Source organism: Conger conger, chromosome 9 (assembly GCF_963514075.1).
Source record: "Conger conger chromosome 9, fConCon1.1, whole genome shotgun sequence".
In the NCBI taxonomy this organism is placed as follows: domain Eukaryota; kingdom Metazoa; phylum Chordata; class Actinopteri; order Anguilliformes; family Congridae; genus Conger; species Conger conger.
In genome coordinates, this window is record NC_083768.1 from 47,385,013 (window position 1) to 47,412,110 (window position 27,098).

The following is a 27,098-nucleotide window of genomic DNA, read 5'->3' on the forward strand; positions in this document are numbered from 1 at the left end:
ACAAGCTCGGTTGTCATAGAAATTATTTTGGACTTGTTTATAAATAAATAATAACCTGTCTAAAACTCTGAGTTTTTTGTTTTGTGTATAAGAAGGAAATATGTTTTTCCTCAGAGGAGCCAAGGGAATCCCAGATTGAACTGTCATGAAGAGTTCATCCTGGGAAAGGCAAACCGGAGTGTCATTGCCCAGCTCACATCTGGAATGTTCTAAGCTGTATTCCCTGAAGAAGAACTGGCATGTACCTGAATTTGCTCTACATTAATGAATTCAATGCCCAGTTGTATGAATTTATAATATATGCTATACATTATTCAATACTCATTATACCTTACAGATTGACAGATTTCTGTCTTCCAGGGTTATATTCATTGGTGGCTGTTTTTTTGTGCTGGATGGGGAATTCTGACAGAACAGAGCAGAGTTGGGAATGGGTAGGTCCAGACTGCCCCTGCTGATGCCTGTGGAAGAACTTGAAATATTTACAGTATGTTACATATAGTATGAGAAAAATACTGCAGTCAAGGGATATCTACCTTTTAAAAGATAGTTACAAGAGAGTATAATTAAGCCCAGGTACATAAGTGCTTAATTATTCTTTTACAAAGTGCTTTTTCTATACTCTCGTGTAACTCTCTTGTAAAAGAGAGCATGACTGCAGCATTTTTCTCATTCCAACTGTTTGACTTAAACGGCAACCTGGAAGGGACAGGTTCCTCTGCTTGCATAGCTAGCAAAACCTGTGTTTTCACAGATAAGTCAGCAGTGGTGATCGATATCAGTTACTTTCAGGATTCTCGCCTTGCCAGTTTTACTGACAACTGTCTGTGCCACATTGCAACAGGTTAGATAGTACAGTACAAATACATGAGTTCAATGACAGTTGTCATCTGGGTTATGCCTGTGGTGCACATTGGAAATTAGATCAAGAATAACATATCTGGGTCAATTTGCATATTGTTTATGTTGCTACTACCCTATATCCTAGTGGGCAAAAGCCAGAATGTAGACGTCTAGGTTAACAAGCTCCCGGATGTAGCCTGACTATGTCCTAGTGGCTGAGAAAACCTTCACTTGGCAAATAAATGCATCTGGGTTTTCCTTAATGACTAGACAGCATTTCATCAGTTTTTCACTGACTTTTCATCACAAAAATGTTCAGCGGAAGTGTGTTTAATTGTTAGAAAAGTATCATTTTTTAAGCCAAGGCATTTAATTCATTTTGATCCACTGAATCTGACCTTGCTTGTTGTCTCCTAAATCAACTACACAAAAGAGCTTATTTGTGTCAGGTCCACTGATGCTTTCTGATGCTTTTTTCCTTGGTGTAACAAGTACAAAAGCACAAATATGTTCGCCATTTTGCTTTAATTTAGTATTTCAGCCCTGAGCCTGCTCTCAAGGTGTTCTGTAATCATCCTTAGTGGACCCGCCCAGTTAAGCAAAGTTAAAAGTCCGCTTTGCGTTTTACAGTCTGTCCGCTCAGTGGCCAGTAATAATGGATACCATTTTTCACCATCGAGCAAGGCCCCAACGCTGGGATTAACAAGTCTATTTACTCTAGTGTGAGGGCAGCCTTTCGCAAATACTGCTTTCCTGCCCCTGCCTGGTCATATCCTTGATCTAGGTTCTGATGGAAAGCTGTTGGGAATTTGAATGTATCCTGGGAGTCATGCCTCCAGTCATTAGCTTTCCCTTTTTGCTGTCACCCAGAATAGGTACAGAATTTACTAGAGTCAATAGGCATACTTAATTACTGTTTATGTACATCACTATTTTACTATAGATTACAGGACTGAGAATGCAGACCTGTCACTAAAATCTTTAATCTAAACTGTGTGCAGTGCACTGGGGAAGAATGTTTGACACGCTAGTGCGACAAAACTTCAGCACAGTATGTTCTCCTGATTATTGATACTATTCAGGGGTCGAGCTCTTCAGAAATGTTTTGCAGTAACATGAAGGCTGCAGCTATCAAACAAATAAAAGTATATTCACTGAGCAAGTTTTTAACAGTTAAATATAACACAATTCCAAACATTCACAAATAAATAAGTAAGTAAATAATTGTCACTCTACACTGGTAACGAACATATTTCTCTGTAGGTTTTTGAAGCATGGTCATTTATATCAGAAATATTAATGAAGAATACATTATTGCAATATATCTTGTTGTGTATAGTTTACTACTGACGTGTGAAATGTGTGCATTTGTTTTATTCAATTTGATTGTCGACTGAAATCTTTTTACTGGCCATATATTTGGCATGGGCATGTGAGCAAGATCAAGACAGGCCACGTGAAAGGAAAGTTCTGTTGAAAAATCTGGGCTGCAGTCCAATACACGAAATGGCCTTCCCTGGCAAACTTTGCTTACTTAGAAACTTACTCAGGAGGATATGATGCAGCACCAAAGAATAGTCCCTTTGATTGAGGGCAGGAGAAAGAGAGAGATAATTGAATTGAACCACTGAGCAACCAGGAAAGAGAGTTCACTCATTAGTTGTTTACTTTAGCTTAACCGTAACAAGCTGGTTATGTAGCTTATGTAGCTCAAATAATCATTCTAAAACACCTTAAATATATCAAACTAAAACAGCATTCTCAGCATAAAATCTAACTATTAGCTGGAGCTCAATCTGAAAGTAAATATATCCAACCACAAAATATGCAAACCCTGTAAATCACAACTTTATACTTTATACAACAAAATTACTGAAATCCAGTGCTTCACTTGTAAATGGTTTGTCAATTTTTGCAAGTAATTAGGAATGGAAATGTAGGACTTTACCCTTTTTAAAAGTCTTGCAAATACATTTCCTCAAACAAAATGGAGGGTTGACGAGATAAATTTGCATTAACCTCCCCCCCTTGAAATGTTAACAGACTGGATCATGCCCGATATGAGTAAATAAACAGCTTCTGAATGCTAAAGGGATTCCCGCAAGTGGAAATGGTGAGTGCAATTCTGCAAGGGTACATCATTTTGCAGATTGGGCTGCAGCCCAATTGCAGGCTGTACTTGATACATAGCTAAACAAAGGAAGACATGATAAAAGTATTTGTAGAGAAATATTACAAACAGCACCAACATATAGGAGGAAATAAAAAAAATGTGCTTGTCTTCTCTATAAATTAACATAATAATCTATAGCCACTAGCACCTAGCTAACATTTCAAGCAGCTCCTGCAACACTGGAATAGCATGTGTAAGCGTTTGGCTTTTGCAATCTTGAAACAGATGTCTGATAACTCTGCCTGAGCCAGGAAAATAAAAACATGATGTGTTATCATGCAGATGCTGCATGATTATGTAGCTTAGTGTGGAAAATCTACACCCAGACTTTTTAGTCTTATTAAGTCTTCTGCTGCTGTAGCCTATCCACTTTGACATGACATGTTTGACAGCTTTGACATGTTGTGTGTTGTATGTCCTGTCTTTCAGTGTCATACTGAGGTAAGGTGCAGTCTCTCCCCACAAGGAAGAACCTTTTTTGCCAACATAAATAAGGCTCCATAATGACAAGTCAAATCAGTTCCAGTCAGGTCATGTCAAGTCAATCCATTTAAAAAACATGTAATTTTAATGTTATTTATTCTAAAGCAGACATTCTGCTTTTATGTGCATTTCTGCACTTTTTCTTACATTCTCAGGGTGCATGTATGATGTGTGAGCAGGGGGGCTCTTGCATGGTGCATGTATGAATATACACAGAATACCCTTTTAGGGCATAAGCCACAGGAAAGGAAATGATACATTCACTTTTGCCATAGACCAATGCATGAATTAAACTTTTTTAGTTAACTGTCATCTTCTTCAGTTCAGTTTTATGTGTGAAGAAAACACTCAGCCAGTAGGCCAACTCAGTGTTAAATCAACTCTGATAAGACTTAGTCCAAATTGGTCTCATAATCGAAATTTGAATTAATGAAGACTTCATAATGTACCGTGAGAAATTGAAATCTCCATGAATTAACCCAAATTTTGAGGCGCCATTGTACGCAATGTTGGGAGCTATATATGAAATGTGATCATTGCATGCTGTCCGGCGTATCGTACCATACTTTGGTCACGTGGTTAATTTATAGGGAACTAGCGAGTCAAAACTTTTTAGGGACCATGGGGACAGAAAACGTACAGTGAGCTATGTTAGAAGGCGCACCCAAATTGGTTTTCACAAACGAAAGCACCAAATTCGCACCATTAAACCAGTGCGTCGCGTACGTAGCTACTAACGTCTGCTACAACCACAGACCCGGAACAGCACACACAATTCTCCAAGTTGAGCCTGAACAAACAGAACTTCACTGGGGAGAAGAAGATCAAGAAGGTTGGCTGCGTTAGCTGTCTTGCTAGCTAAACATTTCCAATCAACGTGGAGGAGGATGTGGTTATGCTGATATTCCGAGCTAACAAGCCACAAAGCCAGCCTGGAATCGTGCGATTTCACTGACTATTGAAATCGTAATTTTACGTGGATTTACGGAATGTAGATCGAGGCTAGGTAAGAACAACCCCGACGAAATTACTCTGTGATGTTATTTTGTCACAAATATATTGGCGCACTAGCTTGCAGTGGAGTGCTGAAACGAATTGGGTAGTATAGTTAGCCTATTGCTAACATGGTTAATTTTAGAACTAGTATTAGCGACTGCTGTCAGTGTACATTTTCAGGGAAGCAGTGCTAGCGAACTAAGTTCTATGTTTGTTGGAAGGTTAGTTTGACTAACTAGTTGATACATATTTAAAAAATTACTTTTACTGTCAACATACTGGCTTTATCACGAATGTTAGCTTTATAGACTGTCTATAATATATTAGCTAGCTAGCCTTTGTTAACTGCTCATATTGCTTTCTTAGTCGTCTTAACGAGCTGGCTAAATGTTATTCAAAGGCATTCGCACGTTATTAGTTAACTACTACTAGTTTAATACTTTTGTGGATAAACTTACTGTCAAAGCAATGGCGTTACTGTTGTTATGTCTGAATAATTGAAGAACAGTGAAGTCGCAACAGGTTGGTCAAGTCCATCTTGTTTGAGTTAGCTAACGTTAGACTAGGCTAATTAGCTACTGTGTCGAAATACATTTTCTGTCCAACAGCAGTTAAGCGATAGCCACCTGTCCCTGGCTGTAGTTGACTGGATAGCGAATGTGTCACATTAAATGTAACAGTTGACACGTGCAGGCCAACTTGACGCCCTGTTGTGTATTGTCTCAATACAACCTCGCTGCGATCCAATTAAACAAGTATTTTCTGATTTGTCATAATAATGTTGTTCCTCCACTGACATCGCACCAAACTTAGTTTCTTCAAACGTTAGGAATAGGAGTAAGTAACTGGTAACTGTTAAATTTAACTTTAGCTCGTAAGATGGCTGTCCAACAACATCTGCTTATGCTATATTTCAAACGATTAGTCTAGATAGAGGTAAAATGTTTGAACGGATGAAATAAAAGACTGAGGTCTTTTATTTCATCATAGGCTCCTAATTGGTGACGTTTATTGGCCATGTGTTCACACAAACGAACCATTTGATAATAAATAAATGATGAAGATTCAAAGACCAAGCAAATTATAAAGAACCAAAGCCTACATTATGTTAATAAGTTTAGTGAAAAATATTGTGCATGTTCAGCATGCCAGACATCAGCATGTACTCTGCTCCTGCCAAATAGCTGAAGCTAAGTGGGTGTGCTTAGTTATTTGATGGGAGCCTTCCTTTGAAAACTGAGTTGGTGTTGGTGGGCCAGTAGGGGGCGATCGTCCCGCTGTTCAAATTAACCCCAGTCCCCCCTGCACAGTGATGGGCACACTTTTCTGTAGGAGGTGCCGTTTTTCAGATGAGACATTAAACCAAGGCCCAGGGCTCATTCCAATATTTCACCCCCTCCTTCAGAACAATCAGTGGACATCAATTATTCTTTGAGGCATGCATAGCAATTTCTGACATAATGTAGAGGTAATACTCCCTCTAAACACGAAAAGTTTTCCAGTTAGTAAAACCACTAATTTTCTTATACTGGTAAACATAGTAGTAAACTAGCTGCAAGTCCCCACAGAATATTTTCTGTGTTTTTAGTGTATCTTGGTTAAACCCAGCAACATCTTCCCTCTTGGATCCCGGTGGTTGCAAAGATTGCGTTTCACAGCCTGAGAGTAAATTCACCTTTGTTATCGGAAGTCTGTTTCTATGCTGTCTTTGTGCCGCAAGGTCTCAGGTTGGGTAAAATGAGAATAGCCATTTGATTTATCCTGTGCATAATTGCAATTTCTGAAAATGTGGCTTTGAGAACTTCTGTTTTGAGCCATGCCTCCAAGAAATATTGTAATTATTTATATTAGCTTTACCTTTTCCAGGGTCAGTTGCAAGTCTGGGAGCTTTCACAGCCTGTGTTATCTTGGGTAGACCAAAAAAAAAAGAAGCTATTTCAAAATGTAGCTTCTGAACGCCAGGAGCAAAACACTGGTCTAGTGTTGACTTGTTTTATAATCCTGAATCCTTTCCAGAAATACGCTCTTGTGTAGTATTACGCATTGAGTGATGCTGTAGTTTTTCAGTAAATCACATTTTCACCTCAACAGACCTTTTGCCCTGAACTATGCATACCAGTTTAATGTAGTTCACCCTGACAGCTATTTTCTATGGACCAACTGCTGTAATTTCAATTTGCATTCTGTCTGCTTTTGTCATTCCCTTGACAACTACACTTGCCACATTTATAAAAAGCTACTCAGACCCACATGAAAATGAACACCCTCACTGATTGCAGGAATATGTTGCATAATTGGTGCATGCAGTTAGAGCCTAGCGGTGCATGTGACCGTTATTCAGTGCAGTCTGTAAGTATTTGGGTAGTGGTACAATTCCTGTTCTTTTGGCTCTGTACTGCAGTTTATTGGATTTGGAATTAAACCATGAGTATGAGGAATATGAATTAAGGTGCAGACTGTCACCTTTAATTTACATCCATATTGGGCTATCCGTGTTGGAATTGCATCCCTTTCCCCCCATTTCAGGGGTCCAAATGTAATTGGACAGTTGAGCAGTTTCTGATTTGTTTATTCAATCGCTTCCTTTGTTTAGGTGTAAGAAAGCTTTCAGTATCTAGTTTTGATTCTAGGCTTTTGATTGCCTTGAGAGTCAGTTATTGGTCAACATGAGGACCAGAGTTGTCCTCATGTGGTCCTCATGTTGGCAAATGCCAATAACAGACTTCAAAAGCAATCTAAAGCCTAGAATCAAAACTAGATACTGAAAGATTTCTTGTACCTGCACATAGTAAGCAGTTGAATACACCTGACTAATCGAAACGGAAGTCAGAAACGGCTCAGAAACCAGTAGTCTAGCTGGGTGGACTATGTTTTAAATGGGATTTAATTCCTACATGGATCCCTCAATGAGTACCCTTAAATTAAATGTCACAGTCTGCTATTTAACTGAATATTCATTGTTTCATTTCAAATCCAGTGTCCTGGAGTATAGAGCCAAAAGAACAGAACTTGTACCACTGTCCAAATAGTTACGGACTGCACTGTATATAAAATCTAGCTATATGCACAAACAAGCTGCAGTACTTATTTACTTTTAAAAAGCAATAGCCTTCAACTACTTAAATTGAATCGTACTGCTGCTTTTAAGTAATTATAATGTTCATTAGAAAATTTATATTATTAGCCAAATATTAAGTGAAGGTTTGTAACACTAATGACAATATCAGTTATATAATATAGAAATATCATCAATTAAATATGGAAATTATTTGCTTGACAGAGTATTTGAAATGATTTGATTAATTTTAGTTTTGTAAGTGGTTCTAATTGGGAGATTGTCGAGTTCTTACAAGGATGGAAGGGTAGGCAAATTTTCTGTGAAAAACATTTACATAAAAAAATTTCCAGTTTGCTTTTTCATCCAACCCTAAATGGAAGAAATGCTTGAATAGCTTTTTGTAATTTGTACAGAGTGAATATGGTCCTTCTAATAGAGTGACTAATGGAAAGTTGTTGGGGGAGGCCTATTTGAATGTATGAATGGATGAATGGTCTGTTAAGGGTAGAGTTGGTTGTTTCTCTGTTGAGCTATGCTGGTATGTAGGTGTCTATCTCGCACGCTTTGCTCACAGCGATACTTATCCATACGGTTTAGGAAAAAAAGAGTAGATGTAGACCTTTTATGAAGATAATTCTGTGTCATCAGAGCTCGGATTACTGGATGTTAGACTGCTGTCATTTCTTTATCTTACGAATTTTACAGTGAAGATTGATATCTAGATGCAGGCTGCTAGTTTTGCCAAGACACCGTGTGCTCTTCACAATTGACAGTGCATTTCTCATACAGGATATGGTCTGCCCACATTACTAATAAGTCAGAAAATCCAGCTGCTGTTTTTAGCGGCATGCAGAAGGTCATTTTAGGGAGGGCAATGAGGCCTCTTCTATCACACTGTTGCTAGTTCATGCCTTAAAAACCAGGAGAAGCTCAGGAACCTGGTTCATAAAGTTGGTGGCAATGGCCTACTTCTGGCTAGGTTTACCTTTTTGTGGTGATTTAATAAGCTTGGAGAAAAAATGGTTCTGCCTACAGCTACTTAAAACACAGCCACATGCAGGCGGAACTGGTAGTTCCACATGTTTTTTCTTCGCATTTCTGTAGCCTGTATTTGATCCAGAACATACTGCACCCAAGGTCTAACTATACTCTTATCATGTATAGACTATATTCAGTCAGTTCATTTCTTTCCTCTTTTTTTTTTTTTGTTCCATGCACTTGGCAGAATTCCCTTGAAATACTAGTATTGCCACCCCCCTCTATGTAACGGTCTAGGTGTGATTGTATTTCTTTATTTATTTTTTGGTTTTGTTTGAAATATAGTACTGTATGTACAGACCGAATCCTGCTGTCTAATCATTAAATATGGAAATATAAAGAATTCTGTTTTGAAAGAAACATTGCTTCAATTGAAATTGGTGGCTAGTAATTGTTCTTAGTGAGGTCTGTGGAGGGAGGGACCGAGTTGAGTATTTCCTGCCTCATGGTGTATTCTGGTCTCCAAAGGTCTTCCGTCTGCCTGCATAAGCTGTACGACTTGTCTCCGTCTGGGTAAATAACTCCTCCGCTCACCTGCTGGACTGCAGGGTGTGAAGAAGAGGCAGGGGGGCTACACACTTCATGGAGAATATCCTAGGTTGCGCTTTCCCTAATCTTAGGAGGACATTGCACTGAACAGATGTTCGGTTGTAATACGATCGGGAGTTCTTAATTGGGAACCAATAAAAAAATCTCAAAGGTAAAGTTGCGTCTGTAGTAGTAGCTGCAAAACTTATTGTCAGCGTGAGTCTGTGCTTTTAAAAGATATGGATAAGCTTACCAAAATATACAACCTGCTACACTGCAAGAAAAATGTAATGCAAATGATTAAATCTATTAAATTAACACTATTCTTTAGTTTAAATATTGGTGGAAGTGCGTTTCTGAAATGTTATTAGGGCCAGAGTCAAACCCTCCCTCCCACTCAAAACCGGAAACTGTGGGCTGGAATAATTATTTCTGAGCCTCAAAAGCACTGTGCACAACCCCTGAGAAGATGCATTGTCTTCATAAATAATTTTGCATTGACATGTGTCTGGTTTGGCATTGCTTCTTTACCTATGCTTTCTTTGTATTGAACTGAAGGTGGGGGGGTAGAACTGTCAGGGGAGGACTGTATGTGAATTGGTGTGCGTAGAACATACTTAAGTCACATGCTTATGTACTAATAAGCCAAGTTATCCTCATCAGAGTTCCTCAGCAGCATATATCACCAGGAAATTATCAAGTTTATCGCAAACATTTTGGCCTGCATGCGATAAAGTTGACATTATTGTTATTTGTTTGAATTGAGAGGCATGCTACACTGTAGGGGTGCTGGATGTTATCTCACCAGCCGGAGTCATCTGGGAGTGCCGTCACAAAAGAAATGATGCGGAAAAACGGTTGATAAACTGTTAAAACTGTGCAAGTGCGAGTGTGGAAGACATTGTTCTGCGTGGGACCGGGGGAGTTGTCGAAAAAACGGAGGCACGCGGAGCTGGCGACCGCGGTGTGAAGCGAACTTTCCCTCCGGGGTTTCGAGAGAGGTTACGGCAGGATTGCGTCATCTCTCTCCAGCACACCTTCTTCCTGATGTAGCATGCAACTTAGAACTTCTGAGGACATTGAGGTGTTAAACTGTGAGGCATTGTCCTTAATTCACTGTAGCGCAGTATCGCACAGAAGCAGATGATCGCCTGTCTTTGCTAGGGGTTATTGTCCTGGCACTGTTACATGTAGATATATTGTAGAAACACATTGCTCATTAGATGTTGGTCTATATAGTCAAAATGTAAGAAAGTGTACTGTCACGCTGTCATAATTTGACTGCTTATTGCAAAAGAAATAAGCTTTCGACCTATAACCTGAATGACTGGGTCTGCCAGCTATTGTCATGTTTCGTAAGACCGCAACCATTAAAACTCCAACCCGTTCGACCCGTTTCTGAACACATTTTTGTGAAAACAAAGTGATTTAAGGAAGGAGTGTAAGGTATTCCATGCAGTCTCTGCTCACTAAAGATAGCAGTATTTTGTCAGTATGTGAAACAACTTGAGCATCACACCAAAGCTGCCTGCATCGTCTTGGCGATGGTTGCCATTGCCAACAAAAATGTCTACATCTAGCCGAATGCAGTCCTCCCACTGATGAGGTCTTGCATGTTTTGTTTCCATTGTGCATCATGCGATGGGTACAACTATAAATATGTCACCCATATCGATTTTGTTTTTTAAACCTGCGTGGTTGATCTGAATATGGAAACATCACTATGCAACAATGTCTTGGTTTATGGAATGATTTACGGTTAACTCCGCTAAGATGTAGCGTAAGTATGAATTTTGCAACTGAACAAAGATATAACATTAGTTTTGAACTAGCTAGTTGAAATGTAGCATTTAGTGTTGACTTTACACTGTAACCGGCAATCAAATTTACGTTATACTGGTGCAGCAGGTTAGCAGCTGACATGCTAACGGTGTCATCACTCAAGAGTCAACCCCCCCAACTGCCACAAGTCATAGAATGCATGGTCTTCTCCCACTTGGCCTTTATTTCTGGATTCTTGCTTGGTCCACAAGCGATCAGAAGAATCTAGAAATAAAGGCCAAGTGGGAGAAGACCTTGCTGTTTAGCCAAGAGTGGAAGGTGTGATTGATATCTAATAAATAGACTTTTTGTCTGCCGGCTTTTCACTTGATACATCAGGGCTCCTTGATCTGGCCACTCGCCCAGGGCTTTGAAAGAGTTGGTCCGCTCTCAAAGCTGAAAAGGAAACCCATTCCTGTAGACTACAGCGCAGCTAACACACCAAAGACACTGTGTCCCCAAATTCTGTGGATATCATTGAAAAAAGGTAGAAGCAAAAAAGGGTATCGCTGTGTTCTCGTCATAGTTTGGCATTTTAGACCAACCGTGACTGCTTCAAAAGAAAGGATGTGAATATTCAGACCTTGATATTGTCATTTGTGGTTTGTAACGTGATACTGAAGGAGAATGTACACCCAGTCTGAACAAAGCACTGGCTGACACCTGAGGAAGGTGCCATTGTGCTGAAACATTGGCTTTTGCCAGTTTTTAAAGGATTTTGGAGGACATAAGTGGAGTCTCAAGGATGTGGGAGATCATTTTAATCTTTAAAAGGGCGGCCTGTAGCGTAGTGGTTATGGTTCATGACTGGGACCTGCAAGGTCGGTGGTTCGATCCCCGGTGTAGCCACAATAAGATCCGCACAGCGGTGGGCACTTGAGCAAGGCCCTTAACCCTGCATTGCTCCAGGGGAGGACTGTCTCCTGCTAAGTCTAATCAACTGTACGTCGCTCTGGATAAGAGCGTCTGCCAAATGCCATTAATGTAATGTAATGTAATGTAATTTATCTAGGTTCTCAAGAGACACCGATACATTTCTTTGCCACATAAAAATTATAGGCCCACGGTTTTAAGCCAAGGAAAACCAATGGTATCTACCACAACTGGTCAGAGATGATAAGAAATGACTGGCACGAGGGGAATTCAATTGACAGTAGAACAAATAATGGAATTTAAAAAAGAGAACTAGTTCAGACTAATGATTTCATTTCACTGTGTAACTTAATGTGGCAAATATCTGTGATGATATCAGAGTTTCCTGTCTGCCTTGGGTGTATGAAAGGTGCGGTTCGTCAGCGGCTGATCATGCCCTAGATATTTGCACTGAAGTCCCTGTTTGGTTTTTGTTAAGGCTTTTGCTGTTGAAATGAATAGGTTATTGCCTGTGGGGGAATGGGTGGTATGGTGTTTTTTTATGATTATCCGTGAAATACAAATGTTGTGATGTTAGCATCTGTTGCACTTTGCGGATCAGGTCCTAAGTTCATAAATGAGGTGCCATCTATTGTGGTGGTCTGTTGCAATATATTTAAGCACCAAAAGTGGAACAACATGTCAAGCCACTTTTTAAACTGGTTATTTATTGTCGCAACTCATGATTCACAATACACACAATTGAGGCAGGCAAGTTTTTTCATGCTTAAAGTAGAAAAAAACAGGAATGAAAGCTTTGTAAATAATTGTTATCAAGGTTGACGTAAGTGGCACCCTTAGGCAGTGTGGTTTTGAAGATCACATCTGGGACCTGCTCTCGGTCCAAGTTCATCCAGGTTCGTTGTCTCTTGCTCTCGTGGCGTTAGGGGGCGTGGCCTGGGCAGACCGAGGCGGAGGCCGTGAGCCGTTGCTGCGGCGATGAGGGTGCGCTTCTCGCGGAGGCTGGGCCTCCTGGCGAAGACCTGCCTGCTCCTGTCGGTCATGTGGCTGGCGTACCTCCTGCTGGAGCGCTCGGGGATCTCCTCCCCAGGCTCGGAGGAGGAGGGAGGAGGGAGGAACGCCCGGGAGAGGCGGGTCTCCGCCCCACAGGAGAGCAGGGAGCAGCTGGCCAGGCCGGTGTACGTCCGGCTCCCTCCCGACTCCAACGCCCCCGGGGAGTGGGGGAAGGCCACCCACCTGACCCTCGACCCCGAGCAGAAGAAGCTGGCGGATGAGTCGGTGGAACGCTATGCCATCAACATCTACGTCAGCGACCGCATCTCCCTGCACCGCCACATCCAGGACAACAGGATGCACGAGTGAGTGACCCGCTGCCCCCCCGAGGGCTCTACACTAACGCCTTCTTTTTCCACGTTGAACATTTTAGGAGCACATTAATGTGTCCAGATTCGTAGATGTGCTTTTCAGTTCAGCACACTGAAGAGCCCAGACCTACCCAGACCCACTCCCACCCCCCTGTCCCCAGACCTACTATAACCCCCTTGTCCCAGACCCATTCTCACCCCCCTGTCCCCAGACCCACTCCTACCCCCCTGTCCCCAGACCCTCTCCCACCTCCCTGTCCCCAGACCTACTATAACCCCCTTGTCCCAGACCCATTCTCACCCCCCTGTCCCCAGACCCACTCCTACCCCCCTGTCCCCAGACCCACTCCCACCCCCCTGTCCCCAGACCCACTCCCACCCCCCTGTCCCCAGACCAACTCCCACCCCCCTGTCAACACAGTTCTCAGCTGATACATATCACTGTAGTAGGCTTAGAGTCAATTTTCCCTCATTCTTTCCATTGAGAACACAGTTTTGTCTCCCTTCCTCCCTCCCTCCATTCTTCCAGTGGTCAGCATGACCATTTAACAATAACAGGATGAAACGTGTATTTCATGTTCCCAACACTTAACTGATAAGACAGGAGTGTCTACCCGCTGGAATACAAACATGTATCTCACTTGTCTTGTAGAGACTGTTCGGTTGGTCTGGGAACTTACCAATGGTCAAAAGTTGTGTACCCAAGAGTAAACAGCAGGTGCCTATTGTTCTCTGCAGAAACTTTTAATCCACAGATTTTAATTTTGAATGCCCAAGAATCCTTGGCAGGCCTTGCATCAGTGAGATGCCTGGTGAAAACATTCCAGAGCCGGATTTCATACACAGTTTATAAACCAAGTCAAGCATTCATGCGGCCTTTGTTTAATAGGATTATACTGTTGGTCCTTCCTTACTGGAAGTAATGTGTCTGGTCTCCCGAGATGTTTACCGCCTGTTTCCAGCCTGTCCTTCAGCGTTTGGGTCTCCTGTTTTCCACAAAGATGCCCTTTGTACTGCAGCCTCAAAGACTTGCAGTAAATATTGTCTTGAACTGCGGTCTGCGAAGAAAGCGGCCAGTATCAATTAAGGCGATGTGGTGTCCGCCTCCATTTTCATCAAGCTGACTATCTAAATTCCACTACATTTTTCCAGAGCTTGTGTCAGCCCACTGCTCCCAATTTCCACTATGAGCAGCATTATTTTCCAGCTGTACTTTTAAAGGGAAAACCGACATGAGCTCAAAAACCAGAGTGTTCATTTAAGGATATCGCTTGATTCGGTTCAAAGGGAGAGGCCTTTGTTTATAAACGCATTCTAACAGTGCATTATGGGATTGTTTGCTCTCTGGCTTCAGAATCTTTCTTTGGGGGGGAGGGATGTGGTTTTAACAGTCACTGATTTGATTTAAAACAAAGGGAATTTCGTAGAATTTCTTGGAATACTTTCATGCAAATCCACTACAGTGAAACCTACCAATATCGTTTAACTCATACTTAAAAGTTAAAGTGTAAAATCATCTAATTAAGTTGTAATTATGGCAAACATTAATGTAACATGCACATTTATTTCCTCTTTTCTACACTCCTCACTGTTAAAAAAGAAAAAAAAAGAAAAAAAGAAAAAACCTTTTGGAGCCAAAAAGTGGAATGTTCTTTACTAGCCAAGTCAATCACCTGACCCTAATCCAATTGAGCATGCATTGCACTTGCTGAAGACCAGACTGAAGCAAATAGCCCCCGAAACAAGCAGGAGCTGAAGAGGGATGTAGTTCAGGCCTGGCAGAGCATCACCAGGGATAATACCCAGGATCTGGTGATGTCTATGGGTCGTTGACTTCAGGCAGTCATTTCCTACATAAGACCAGGAAACAAAGTAATCATATAGAACACAATATTGTACTTTATTTTAGTTTTTGTTAATTTGTCCAATTACTTTTGGTCCCCTAGAATTGGGGGGGACTATGCATACAAAGGGCTATAATTTGTACGCTACATGTTCTTCTGACATTTGGTCTGAAAAACAGCTGAACCTTCTTGACCACATCTGCATACATATGCATTTAGTTGCTGTCACATGATTGGCTGATTGTGTACAGGTCTACCTAATAAAGTGATCACTGAGTGTAGATACTGGTAGAAGTCTTCATGATCTTTTTCCCCATTTGTTTTGTCACAGATGTAGATCGAAGAAATTTGACTACCGAAGTCTGCCCACGACATCGGTGGTTATTGCGTTTTACAACGAGGCGTGGTCCACTCTGCTGAGGACCATCCACAGCGTTCTGGAGAGCACACCAGCAATTCTGCTGAAGGAGATCATCCTGATCGATGACTTCAGTGATAAAGGTGGGCCACTTTCTTCTCCTATAGCCCTGGTTTTGTGTAGGAAAGAATGCCAGCAAAGCTCATCTTTACTAACCAGATGGTCAACTCTTTATTCTTACCTTTGACGTTATATCTACCATTGTTACGTTTCATGAGCAGCTGTGGTTTAGGTCTTCAAACTGTGTTTGAGTGTTTTGTTATTTTACGGTTTGCATCACTGTAAGTTTTTCTTTCAATTGAGGAAAGTGAAGTGCAATTAGCGGTTCAGTCTAGTTAGAAACAATCTGTTCAGAAATGAAAAAATGTAAAGGTTGATTTGAGGTTACTCATTGCTGTTAGCATTCATCAAATGAAGAACAGTGTCAACAACAACAAATGAACATGCACATAGTGAGTACTACAGATGGGAATGACTAATTACACGTGTGCTCCTCAAAACCTGAAAACTTGAATTGTCAGTTTTTTCGGAAGCTGACCATCTGGTTTGGTATGTAGGGCATTTGTACTGTATCATTGGCTGTGCCTTGTTCGCATGTCCCCTGACTGCCATTTTAACCCTCCATCTACCCGTCCTGCAAATTTCTCATAGCAGACTGAACTTCAGGTTCACCATGCTCAGGGTGCCATAACGGCATGTCCCATGAATAACTGTTTCATGCAACTTTTGACAGAACGACAAAAGGTTGCCGTTTCCATCTCTTTATCAAAATGGCCCTATTGAGGAGGCAGGAGGAAGCTCACGAGCGTTCCTCTCCCTGTTTATACAGCTCGGGACTATCCTTTTTACAGGGCTTGGTCTCTGTCCCAGTCCACTCCAGACATTACACACTGACGCTGACCCAGCGCCCAGGGACCTCGTAGAAAACTATATCCCCCTTAGAGGCCTCTTGCAGCTGCTGGAATTTTAAACACACCTTGAGGAACAGCTCCCGTATTGATTGTGTGAAGGGGAGAGCGACAGGGCAGAGGAAGAGGGCTTCACGGCAGGGCAGCAGGGGGGAAACCATGCCTGTTGCTCATTACGACGGTGTGAATTACAGTCTATCTCAAGTCGCAACTGGCGGCCTACATCAGCAATCTGCAGCGGGTTCGACTCATCCGGAGCAAGAAGAGGGAAGGGCTGGTCCGGGCGCGGCTCATTGGCGCCACCTACGCCACCGGGGACGTCCTGACCTTCCTCGACTGCCACTGCGAATGTGTGCCCGGCTGGATCGAGCCGCTTCTGGAGAGGTAGGCCGCCATTTTCTCCCACAAGGCTCCTTCCCATGCTTCCGTCTTCGATCCCTGCAGTGTGGGGACGACGTTACCTCAGGAGGTGAGAGCAGTCGTCTGACAGTCGGGAGGGTCGGCGGTTCAGTCACCCGCCTTGGGTCCCTGAGCAAGACGCCTTACTCCCAATTGGTGATTGGTACCTTGCATGGCAGCCTTTCTCTATTTAGCGTGTGAATGGGAGAATGTGAGACATCATTTGGATAAAAGCGCTATGTAAATGCAGTCCATTTACCATTTACTCTATTACAAGCGCATTACAGGTCACTCGACCCTTTGAGTTCGATGCCTGTAGTAATTGGACCTGAAGTTTCTGCCGGTCTGGATGTAATTGCGATGTGGGTCTTTCCCTTGCAGGATTAAACAAGACGAAAGCACCATAGTGTGCCCCGTAATCGACACCATCGACTGGAACACCTTCGAGTTCTACATGCAGACGGACGAGCCCATGATCGGCGGGTTCGACTGGAGACTGACGTTCCAGTGGCACTCGGTGCCCGAGGCGGACCGGCAGAGGCGATCCTCACGCGTTGACCCCATCAGGTGGGTACAGCGCCGCCAGGGGAGCCGTGAATCGCGATCGTTATCGTGACATGACATGGTGACCCTGTTGTGCTCTGTACCGCCAGGTCTCCCACCATGGCTGGAGGCCTGTTCGCTGTGAGCAGATCGTACTTTGAGTTCCTGGGAACGTATGACATGGGCATGGAGGTGTGGGGTGGAGAGAACCTGGAGCTCTCCTTTAGGGTGAGTTGTGACCCCCTGGAAGATACTCTCTGCCTAGTGTTCACCTAGTAAATCCTGCATTTCTCTGTGAGCTGACCATGTGAGAGTTCAAAAGTGCAGTCACAACTAAATCTTTAGATTGTATTGCACAAGTGCCACATTGGTGGCAGTTTTTAACCGATACTGATTTTTATATATTTCTATACCCCGTTTTTTGAAAACCAGGGGAAGATAGGGTGTCCTCCGGAGTGTTGCTGTGATGTTTTATAGATGAGGAAATGAAATAGTTTTTTTGGAGACTTTCATTCATTTTTAATGTTGTATCGATTGGTTTACAACCAATCCACCAAGGGCATCCAAGATGAGCACAACAGTGGCAAGAATAGTGAAACGGAAACAAAAAAAATCCTGTTTTCTCAAAATGATCTGGACGATCGGTACTAATGTTGCATTATTACTTATTCATAGTGATGGCATCACTCCTTAATGGAGGATTGTCCTTAATGGAGGATATTTAGGAATGGTGCATTTCTGTGAAATCAATAAAAACTTGTAAAGGTCACTGACTAAATTTTAAAGCAGTAATTCTGGATGTACACACCTCTGGTACATACTGCTAAGGTAATCCTACACTGCAAAAATCAACAAATAAGTTAACAAATATTTTACTTGTTACTTTGGTTTAAAATCTTTCAAGCACTAAAAAGGACAAAAATATTGTTGATGGGGTACAAAATTTTCATTTATTAAGCAAATGTAACGTAACTTAACTTTTCTCTCTACTTCAGTCTTATTACAAGCTAAAACACTTTTTTTGCTATATACTAAATTCAAGAGATAAAGGAGGTATGGAAGAATATTTCACTGACATGGGGAATTCAACTGACTGGTTTTTTTATTTAGCAGATATACAGATAACTGTATATTTCACATATGTGTGTGTAGTATGTTGACGACCACCACACTCGTCAGGTAGAAATGGTCAGTCCAGGACTCAAAGTGCCTAGCTAAAACAAGCTAGCAGAGAGACCTGCACTCTGGAAATCTGATGAACTTTCATCCACAATCCAGGTCTGGCAATGTGGTGGGTCCCTGGAAATCCACCCCTGTTCTCACGTGGGTCACGTCTTCCCAAAGAAAGCCCCTTACGCCCGGCCCAACTTCCTCCAGAACACAGTCCGGGCCGCCGAGGTGTGGATGGACTCGTACAAGAAGCACTTTTACAACCGGAACCCTCCAGCCAGAAAGGTAACGAGACACCCCAGAGTCCCCCAGACTGTGGGCCGCTCTCTCTTACCAACTGCCACCACAAAATAACCCCATCCAAAACGATGCAAGATATCAGTGCTGTATCATGCGCAAACGTATGTATTGATTTCCAGTGGAGATTCCAGGGACAGTATCATTCTGGTAATGGGTCTCTGTGGTTGCTTCTGAAAAGACACAGTCTATGAATGATGTAAGTGGATGAACCAGCTACCAGGGTTCTCAGGTTTATTCTGTTGGCCGATGTGATGAGCTTCACGTGTCACAGAGTCGCCCCTCAGAAAATTACATTATTAATGCTGGGGATCTTTGATCAAACAATAAATTACATTATCAAACGTAATCAAAGAAAATCTTTGATTCTAAAATCACATAATTTTACAGTAGTGGATTTTAGTCAATTCATTTTCAATTGCAGTGATATAAAGATAATAAATTGCACTTACTCACTTTAGCTACTAGCGTCATTTAGCTACATTCCTGATTTGAGTTTTATTGAATTGTGTTCAGTTTATGAATAGACCATGCAGATTTGCAGTGATCAGTGTTAGATATCATAGACGTTTGCCAGATGAGCGATTTCCTCCTTCCCTGCAGGAATCGTACGGGGACGTCTCCGAGAGGCTCGCCCTCAGGAAGAAACTAAAATGCAAGGACTTCGAGTGGTACCTGAAAAACATCTACCCGGACCTGCACGTCCCGGAGGACCGCACCGGTTGGCACGGAGCTGTGAGTGGCCCCTCCTCCCGCCTGCCCCGTCGTTCACAGACCGTGCGTTGCGATGCCATTGGGCCTCCCCGGTGCTCCGTGTGACTGTCTTTCCCCCGCCCACAGGTGCGAAGTGGCGGGATCAATTCCGAGTGCCTGGACTACAACGCCCCGGAGAACAACCCCACGGGGGCTCACCTGTCGCTCTTCGGTTGCCACGGGCAGGGCGGCAACCAGGTAATTAAAATTTCAAATGAAGCTTTCGCAATGATGCGACCCGGAGGCTTTCAAGGTTTCAGACTTTTCTCAAAGGGTCACCGGTCAACCGTCCACCTGTCCACCTTGAATTTAAAGCTGTCAGTATCTAAATAACGCCATTAACATCAGATAAGGCCAGGTTTGTCATCCTTTTAGTTCAGGAGTGCATTTACCCAAGATGAACTGGCCTTTGAATGTATATTTAATGGTAGCTCTGATGACATGGATAGCGTAAGCTACAGCTTGCTCATTGATGCCACGCTTCGGGTGTCTCTAAAAATGCGCTGAAAATCAACGTGTCCATATCCCGGGTGTAATGGGAACCCCCTTTACAGAACTCTCACCTCTTTGTAGAACCTTGATCCATTTAAACGATACATGAGGCTTGAATGGAGCGAATGATCCAGACTGTTCGGATCAGTGAGAATCGGACTGAGCTTCTTTATATAGAAGTGAGTAGGCTTTTTAAAGATACATGAGACTTAAAGAGAGTGAATAGAGGAGGTAGCTTTGGCTCAGACTGCTCCTCCACACTGGTATGGGGGCCGTTCAGCTGGTGGAAAAATCTGGAAAAACTCTACAGGGGCAGCCTGTAGCCTAGTGGCTTAGGTACATGAATGGGACCCAGAAGGTTGGTGGTGTAGCCACGATAAGATCCTTGAGCAAGGCACTTAACCCCATATTGCTCCAGGGGGGATTGTCCCCTACTTAGTCTACTGTAAGTTGCTTTGGATAAGCATCAGCTTTTTTTTTTATTATTCATTTAAAGATAAACTTTGCAGAACTACTCAAATTACACTGGATGTGGACTATTGCGCTTCTTTTTGCCTTTTTTCTGTAATTATATATCCTGTGTGGTAGCAAATATCCAATCTTTAGAAGTGAAATACTTCCTGGAAAAAATTTCACCATTGTTATCTTTTTGGTGTTGAGCCAATGAGAATCATGGCGGTTCAATTTCTATAAGATCATATGATGTGTTTTTTCACATGGAGGCTGCAAGGCCTCGCTTTCAAGGCCTTGTTGTCTTATCAACAGCCGACTGATATCAGTGGTGATGTTTTTTTTCCTGAAGCATTTTGGTTACTGTACGTGAAACTGTATATGACGTTCTGAGCCAGTCTAGAGTTCAGTAATATCACCGTGTTAAAAGGGGCAGAACCAGATGTAATTTCAGCTTGACTTGTTAATGCACCTCTTCTGTGAAAGACTACCCCGTGATGGCTCCCAGATTTGGACAAAATGTGCTTGTTGAGTTGGCTCCCAATTTAGGGTGATGCTCCAGATTCAAAGAGTGGGTGTGATGCAACAACTATCTGTGCTGCTTTTTTACCACTGAAAAAACATTTGTCTTCTGCCCTCAAAAAAGAAAACATTACAGACTGTAAGCTGTGGAAAAAATAATGTATGGCTCCATTTCAGAGAAACTGAAAGCTATTAACCAACAACAGAAGCACTAGGTAGAAGTGAGCTGAAAGAGCAAGTCAACACACCAACACACGGCAGAAAACTGCTGTTGCAAAGCTGTCTACGGGTTAAAATTTTCACACCAAATCAGTGATGTAATTGCCTGCTTTGATATCACTGATTTAGGTGGCCAGCAGCGCAACCTACTTGAAAATTTCAACCCATTGGGAGTGCTACAGCAGTAATGATAGCACAAGGGTCGATTCTTGTGCTATCATAAAAACCAGCATTAGAAGAACAGTGAAAGGGGAGCAGTGGTCTACCGGGGGTTCCTGGCTACTTAATTCAGCTTAAGCTGCTTCCAGCGCTATTAATAAGTAAATGACCCCGATGACACCTTAAAGATGCATGTTTTATTATACATATGTACGCACCGGTTTTATTGTTTCAGTTTACGGCTCTTTTGGGAGGCCATTGGCCTCTGAAATCTGCTGCATTTCCATAGACCATGACGTGTGCTGGCTCTCAAGGGAGATTTTAAAATCGACTGAAACGCCATCAGTGCTGCCCTTCAGTAAATATATGTATGTAGGTTTATGTTCATTTGAGGCATCTTTAATTCTGCCTTCCCCATTTCTGGACAAGAGTATGATGGCGTCATATACAGTAAGATGTGAGAAGAGGTATAATTTCTTATAGTTTCACGATTAAGAAATGTGTTATCACCGTGCACACACCTATATATTATAATCTATAAATTTGATTTATATTCAAGTTCTTTATTGTCCAAAAGACAAAATATGTCCCATTCCTTTTGAGGATATATGCAGCAATTCCAAACTACATTTTTCAATTTGACTTGTATCTGCAGATAATATGAATGTAGTGCTTCATGTGGCCATTATGTTTGCAGTTACCATTGCCTTTGATTAATGTTATTTGAAGGCTGAATGTTATCTAAATGCATGTAGCACTGTAGATTTAAACCAAATACAAAGTATCTTATTACTGCAGTATTTGAAAGTGCACCAAACATTTTCCCCCTCTACAGTATTTTGAGTACACAACAAAACAGGAAATCCGCTTTAATTCAGTCACCGAGATATGTGCAGAAGTCCCGGACGGCCAAGACTACATTGGTATGAAGTACTGCCCAAAAGACAGCGTTCCGGTGCCTTCTGGAATCATCTGGGAATTCCGACCAGTGAGTGCCCCCTCTGTCACAAGTCAACGCTTGCTTTAGGGATATGCACGGCATTACAGATGAACAATGCTTTAAAGACGTCACCCTCTCATTATGCTCTTGAAGAAGGATTCAGTAAATATTTAGAAGTAAGAGGGCTTTTGGGTGGCTAATCCTGTGGGCTTGGATGGGAGATGACATGGGGAATCTAAGTAGCTGCTGGAAGAGATGTTGGTGGATCCAGTAGTGAGTAATCTGTCCTCTAGACCCAACAGAAGACCAGTACCCCAAATGTGATAAATAAATATTTGTTCTTATAGAGCAGTGCTGGCCTGTTATTTTTGTGCTGTAAGCAGTAGAGCAGGGATCATCCAATTGCTGTCCACAAGGGACAATAACTGCTGGTTTTCCACCCTCCCTTTACCTGGGAGTCGGGTGTGAAGACAGTCTGGCTAATTAGTAGCACTAATTAGTCAGTTAATTACCAGGGCCGGATTTGGAGTCGAGGGCCAGATATGATGATCCCCGCTGTAGAGCAAGCTTCGACTCTTCCTTTGGGAAATTGTGTGTGTGTGACGAGCTGGTGTTTGTACCCCACCCCACCGCAGGACGGGAGCATCTACCACCCGCGCTCCGACACCTGCATCACCGCCTTCCGCCACGACGACGGCCGCACGGACGTCCACATGAAGAAGTGCTCCGCGGACAACAAGAACCAGAAATGGAAATTCGACTGACGGCGAGGGACGAGAGAGACCAGGACCCAAGTGCAATTACGACAGCCCATGGAGGAGGGCAGGAGGGAGGGAGGGAGCGGACCGAGCGAGAGAGAGAGAGAGAGACAGAGGAGAGGAAACTCAACTCGCAAAGCACACCAGCCCCTGCATCGTGCCTCTAGGTTTTCTGTGACGGAACTACATTCACTCTAGTGCCTGCAAAACAATAATGAAAGGGGACTTACTCCAGTAGTGCCAAGCGGTTTTTGTCGACTAATTTCTATTTATTTCTCCAGGAGAGATATGGGTCTGGGGATTGGTCGAAATGCTCTCCAATCAGCAGAGCAGCTTTTATTTGATCAGAAATGGGCATGTAATCTAATCTTATTGCACTACAGGTGTTGTTTATATGGATATCACGGTGCCTTAATGAGTCTTTGTTTCTTTTTTAATACGAGAAAGGTTGTGGTTTTATTTGAATAATGCGTGGAAGATCGTTTTCAGGGAATGGTGAATAGATTAATCTTCTCTTCACAGCTTTTACTTCACGTTTGTTTTAAATTATGTCAGTCGCTTAGAGCAATTCTGGCTAAATTAGTTTTAAAGATTTTCTTATTTAACTCTTTTAGGTGGCTCCACAGAGATTCAAAATGTATTGTTCAAGGGGGAGCTGGGTTCGAGGGTGGCCTTTATATGAAATGGTTCTTTGGGAAGTCGATTACCACAATCAGAATTGCTTTAACCTATGGCCAATGGGACGATTGGGTGGACAAGTCTGGCATATTTTCTCAAGCACTCCAGTTTTCTTTGAGGGGGAAAAAAAAGCAATAAATCTTGATGATTAATCAATTGGTAAATAAGGGCCAAATTACAGAAATGTCACTTCAAAATAATGCCTTTCTAAATCCAAGTGCCTGAGAACATTTTTTTATACATTACAGGCCTTCAGAATACATTCCCTGTCTGTACTGTACTTCAAACCATGAGACTGATAATAAACTGATATGCGTTCAAGGTGGCTAACGGTAGCTAACAGTTTGAAAAACCAAATAACTTCAGCCATGGCAGCCTGTGAGCTAAGCAGGAAGAACTTGTGTCCTGGCTTTGTCTCACAGACAGGCGTTGCATTTAATGGAATCTGAATCTTATAGCAATAACTTCTAGCAATGTTTTACTTTTGAAAAGCCTAACGCCACATTCCCTGTGTTTTCTGGCTACTCTGGGCTTCATTTGTCAAAACAATGATACAATTTGATTGGATAAGCATGCTCAAATGCCTAATATATTGGTATGCAGGACCAGTACTTAATCAGATCTAATGTGACTGGCCCTGATCATGCGTACTCTCACCTCCTTGTGGCAGAAATGCGCCACTACATGACATGTTTTGAAAGGGTGCTGTGTTACAAAAGGCTCCTGTCTGAGAAGCTTGATAAGGGCCTAAAACAGAGATGTCAAACTCCCGGTTTTGGTGGTTTCTTTTGTATCAGCAGCCTTGAGAACAAGGTGTGTGGACTCCTTATCCAATCAAAAACTTCCATTTGTCACTCGCGCTGAAACGCTGCAAATACCAGCAGAAACCGCGACCCTCCAGGAATGCATTTGACAGCCCTGGCCTAAAGGGTTTTGAGTAAATGCACAGCTGAACCTAGGCATTGGTAAAACTCTTGTAATAGGCTGGGGACCATGTTGTATCTATAGCAATATTTATTCTCATCCAATGACAGGAGGCCAGAGAAGCCTCCCTACTCTTGCATCTGGTGCTTTTACATGAGAGGATCCTTTTCCCTCTACTCATGTTTCCCCAGAATTCAGTGCCACAAAGCACTTTTAAAAGTAGTAATGACATTTTTACCAGGATAGATTTGTCAGGATAGGGTTCAACATTCAGTTTTTTATTTGTAGTACAAATTGGTTATTTTTTTATGGTAACGTCCATTGCTGAAAGTTGCAGGGTTTTAAAAATGTTTTTTAAATGATGTACCCATACAAATGATATCATATGATACTGGTCTCATGATGCAAGTATGGAACAGTGCTTTACAAGTTCTAAAGTATAGATTTTTACAAGTAGTACAATAATTTTCTGTCAAACTGATTGATGTCGCATTGGTAAAGTGTGGCAGTGCGGAGGCATTTTCTTAATATTAATGTACAAACATGCACACACTGATTTTACTGGGATAGATGGTTTGGAACCAGCTTCATGACGTGTGCATTCACATCCACCAGCGGGCCAACTGTTAACCCCCTTTCACTTACAGCCTGCTACCCTACTGCTTGTCTACATGCCCATTTGTGCTTATTTTTTCTTGCTATGTTATTCCAATGAGAGTGACTCCATTCTTTGTACTGTACACATTTGTTTCAGACCTCGGTCAAGTACGTGATTGTTTCGGATTCAAATACTTGTACTCGCTTAACTGAGATTGTTTGGTGTATTGGAACCTATGAAATACTCTCGAAAAAGTGCAAGTCCTGCACTTTTGGTCCTCTTGGTTGCCTCAGTTGCACCAGGTAAGATAAACCGAGCACAGAGAAGTACTGTATTTGAATCCAAAAACGATTATGTATTTGACCCAGGTCTGATTTGCTTAGACTTCTTGGGTGAGTTCAGGTGAAAGGACCATGGTCGAAGCTTTACATGCCCTCAAGTGCTGTGCCAATCGTGTGCAGATGTAGCCTGCTGTATAACGAGGTTGTTAATGAATGGCATAATTGCATTTATTTTGTGATTATTTGCACTAAGGCATTTGAAATGTCAACTTGTACTTGGAAACTGGTGGATCATTGAAAATGACTCCTGCTGGATGAGTCCATTCGTCGTGCCTAGGCGGCTGCGTGCTAAGGGGCCCAAAAGGGAAGGTGCAAATGAAGATTGTGTGTATTTAAACTGCTGATTAAGTACAAATAACTTCTGTTTGCCAGGAGAAATAAAAGCCGTTTGAAAGTCGGTCTATATTTTTTTTGCTTGCGCTCCATTTAACTTTTCACATCACACTGATCATAATTTTATTAAAAAAAAACTGTGTTTTGAGGAATTGTGTAACGGGCGTGGAACCATCATACTTTGGAAAATGTCAGTTGTACTATGAGGTCCTCTAGTAGGTTGTGCCATGTTTAAACCACAAGTGCACTGTTGACAGTAGTCACAAAACATTCCTATACATGGTACAGATATGTCCTGTGTGTTAATGAACCCTTAACAATAATAATGAATTAATAATCCTGCCTCCCGACCTGTGCGTTCTGGGATAGATTTCAGACCCAGCACAACCCCCCCAAAACAGGTAAAAGTGGGATAAATAATGGGTGGATGAACAAATTATGATTAAGCATAGACAGAAGTAGGCTTGAAGCATATAACACTGCAATGTCGTGATTAGCTTTTTATCCCAAAATGGCTGTCGCAGTGCCATCTTGTGGTTGGAGCAATGGTTTCACGGCACATCTTCAGTTAAGGCCATTTCCATGTGTGTACAGATGAGCAGTTTGCTGAAAGTTCTAGTTTGTAATTGAGGGGGTGATCTGTTAAATATCGATTGCCTGACTAATAAACCTTTTTCATGTCTAAATCACATGTCCTCTACTGTTGTAATTGGCAGATGCCCTCAGGAAAGCCCACAAATGATGATACATATAGTAAAGGTAAAACAGAAAGCTTTAATCAAACACAAAATCCACACACACTCTTTCTCCAGAACAAAACTAAATTGATATTTTGTAAACACTGCTATATGCAAATAGTGCCAGCATTTATCTGTGATATAGAATACAGAGTACTCACCTTTGTGAGATGTGTCCCAGAATATTCACATTTGATAATTGCTGTTTTTGCTCATGTTTACAGGTTAACATGGTATGACAATTTGACTCGACTTGTGATACTGGAGACTTTGGTGTTTTCTCTTTTGAGAGTGAAAACTGCTTACAAGCCAATGGGAAATAGAACAAGCCAATGAAATTCAATTCAACATAAAAGAATGCCAGTATGACAGTAAAAACTAAATTTGCTGAGCAATTTCAGTCAATGTCAATGCACATTTTTCTAAATGTTTGAATGG

General features: G+C 42.0%; 1 protein-coding gene across 2 annotated transcripts; it reads left to right on the forward strand.

Annotated features, from left to right (window-relative positions):
* Nucleotides 1–4,127: 4,127 nt before the first annotated feature.
* poc1bl (POC1 centriolar protein homolog B (Chlamydomonas), like) lies at nt 4,128–25,987 on the forward strand. 2 transcript variants are annotated; one of them, XM_061255320.1, is made up of 12 exons: nt 4,128–4,505; nt 9,060–9,291; nt 12,740–13,171; nt 15,353–15,522; nt 16,542–16,731; nt 17,128–17,313; nt 17,400–17,517; nt 18,568–18,744; nt 19,360–19,491; nt 19,597–19,707; nt 22,187–22,339; nt 22,927–25,987. In XM_061255320.1, exons 3-12 carry the CDS (start codon nt 12,792–12,794, stop codon nt 23,053–23,055), a joined length of 1,746 nt encoding a protein of 581 aa, XP_061111304.1. In that variant the 5' UTR covers nt 4,128–4,505; nt 9,060–9,291; nt 12,740–12,791; the 3' UTR covers nt 23,056–25,987. The 2 variants fall into 2 exon arrangements, with proteins under 2 accessions (XP_061111304.1, XP_061111303.1); XM_061255319.1 differs by lacking the exon at nt 9,060–9,291.
* The last annotated feature ends 1,111 nt before the right edge of the window (nt 25,988–27,098 follow it).

Coding starts and splice junctions, on each gene's coding strand:
- poc1bl (XM_061255320.1), top strand. CDS start 12,792: ATGAGGGTGCGCTTCTCGCGGAGGCTGGGCCTCCTGGCGAAGACCTGC. Junction 13,172..15,352: donor CAGGACAACAGGATGCACGA/GTGAGTGACCCG, acceptor GTTTTGTCACAG/ATGTAGATCGAAGAAATTTG. Junction 15,523..16,541: donor CGATGACTTCAGTGATAAAG/GTGGGCCACTTT, acceptor TGTGAATTACAG/TCTATCTCAAGTCGCAACTG.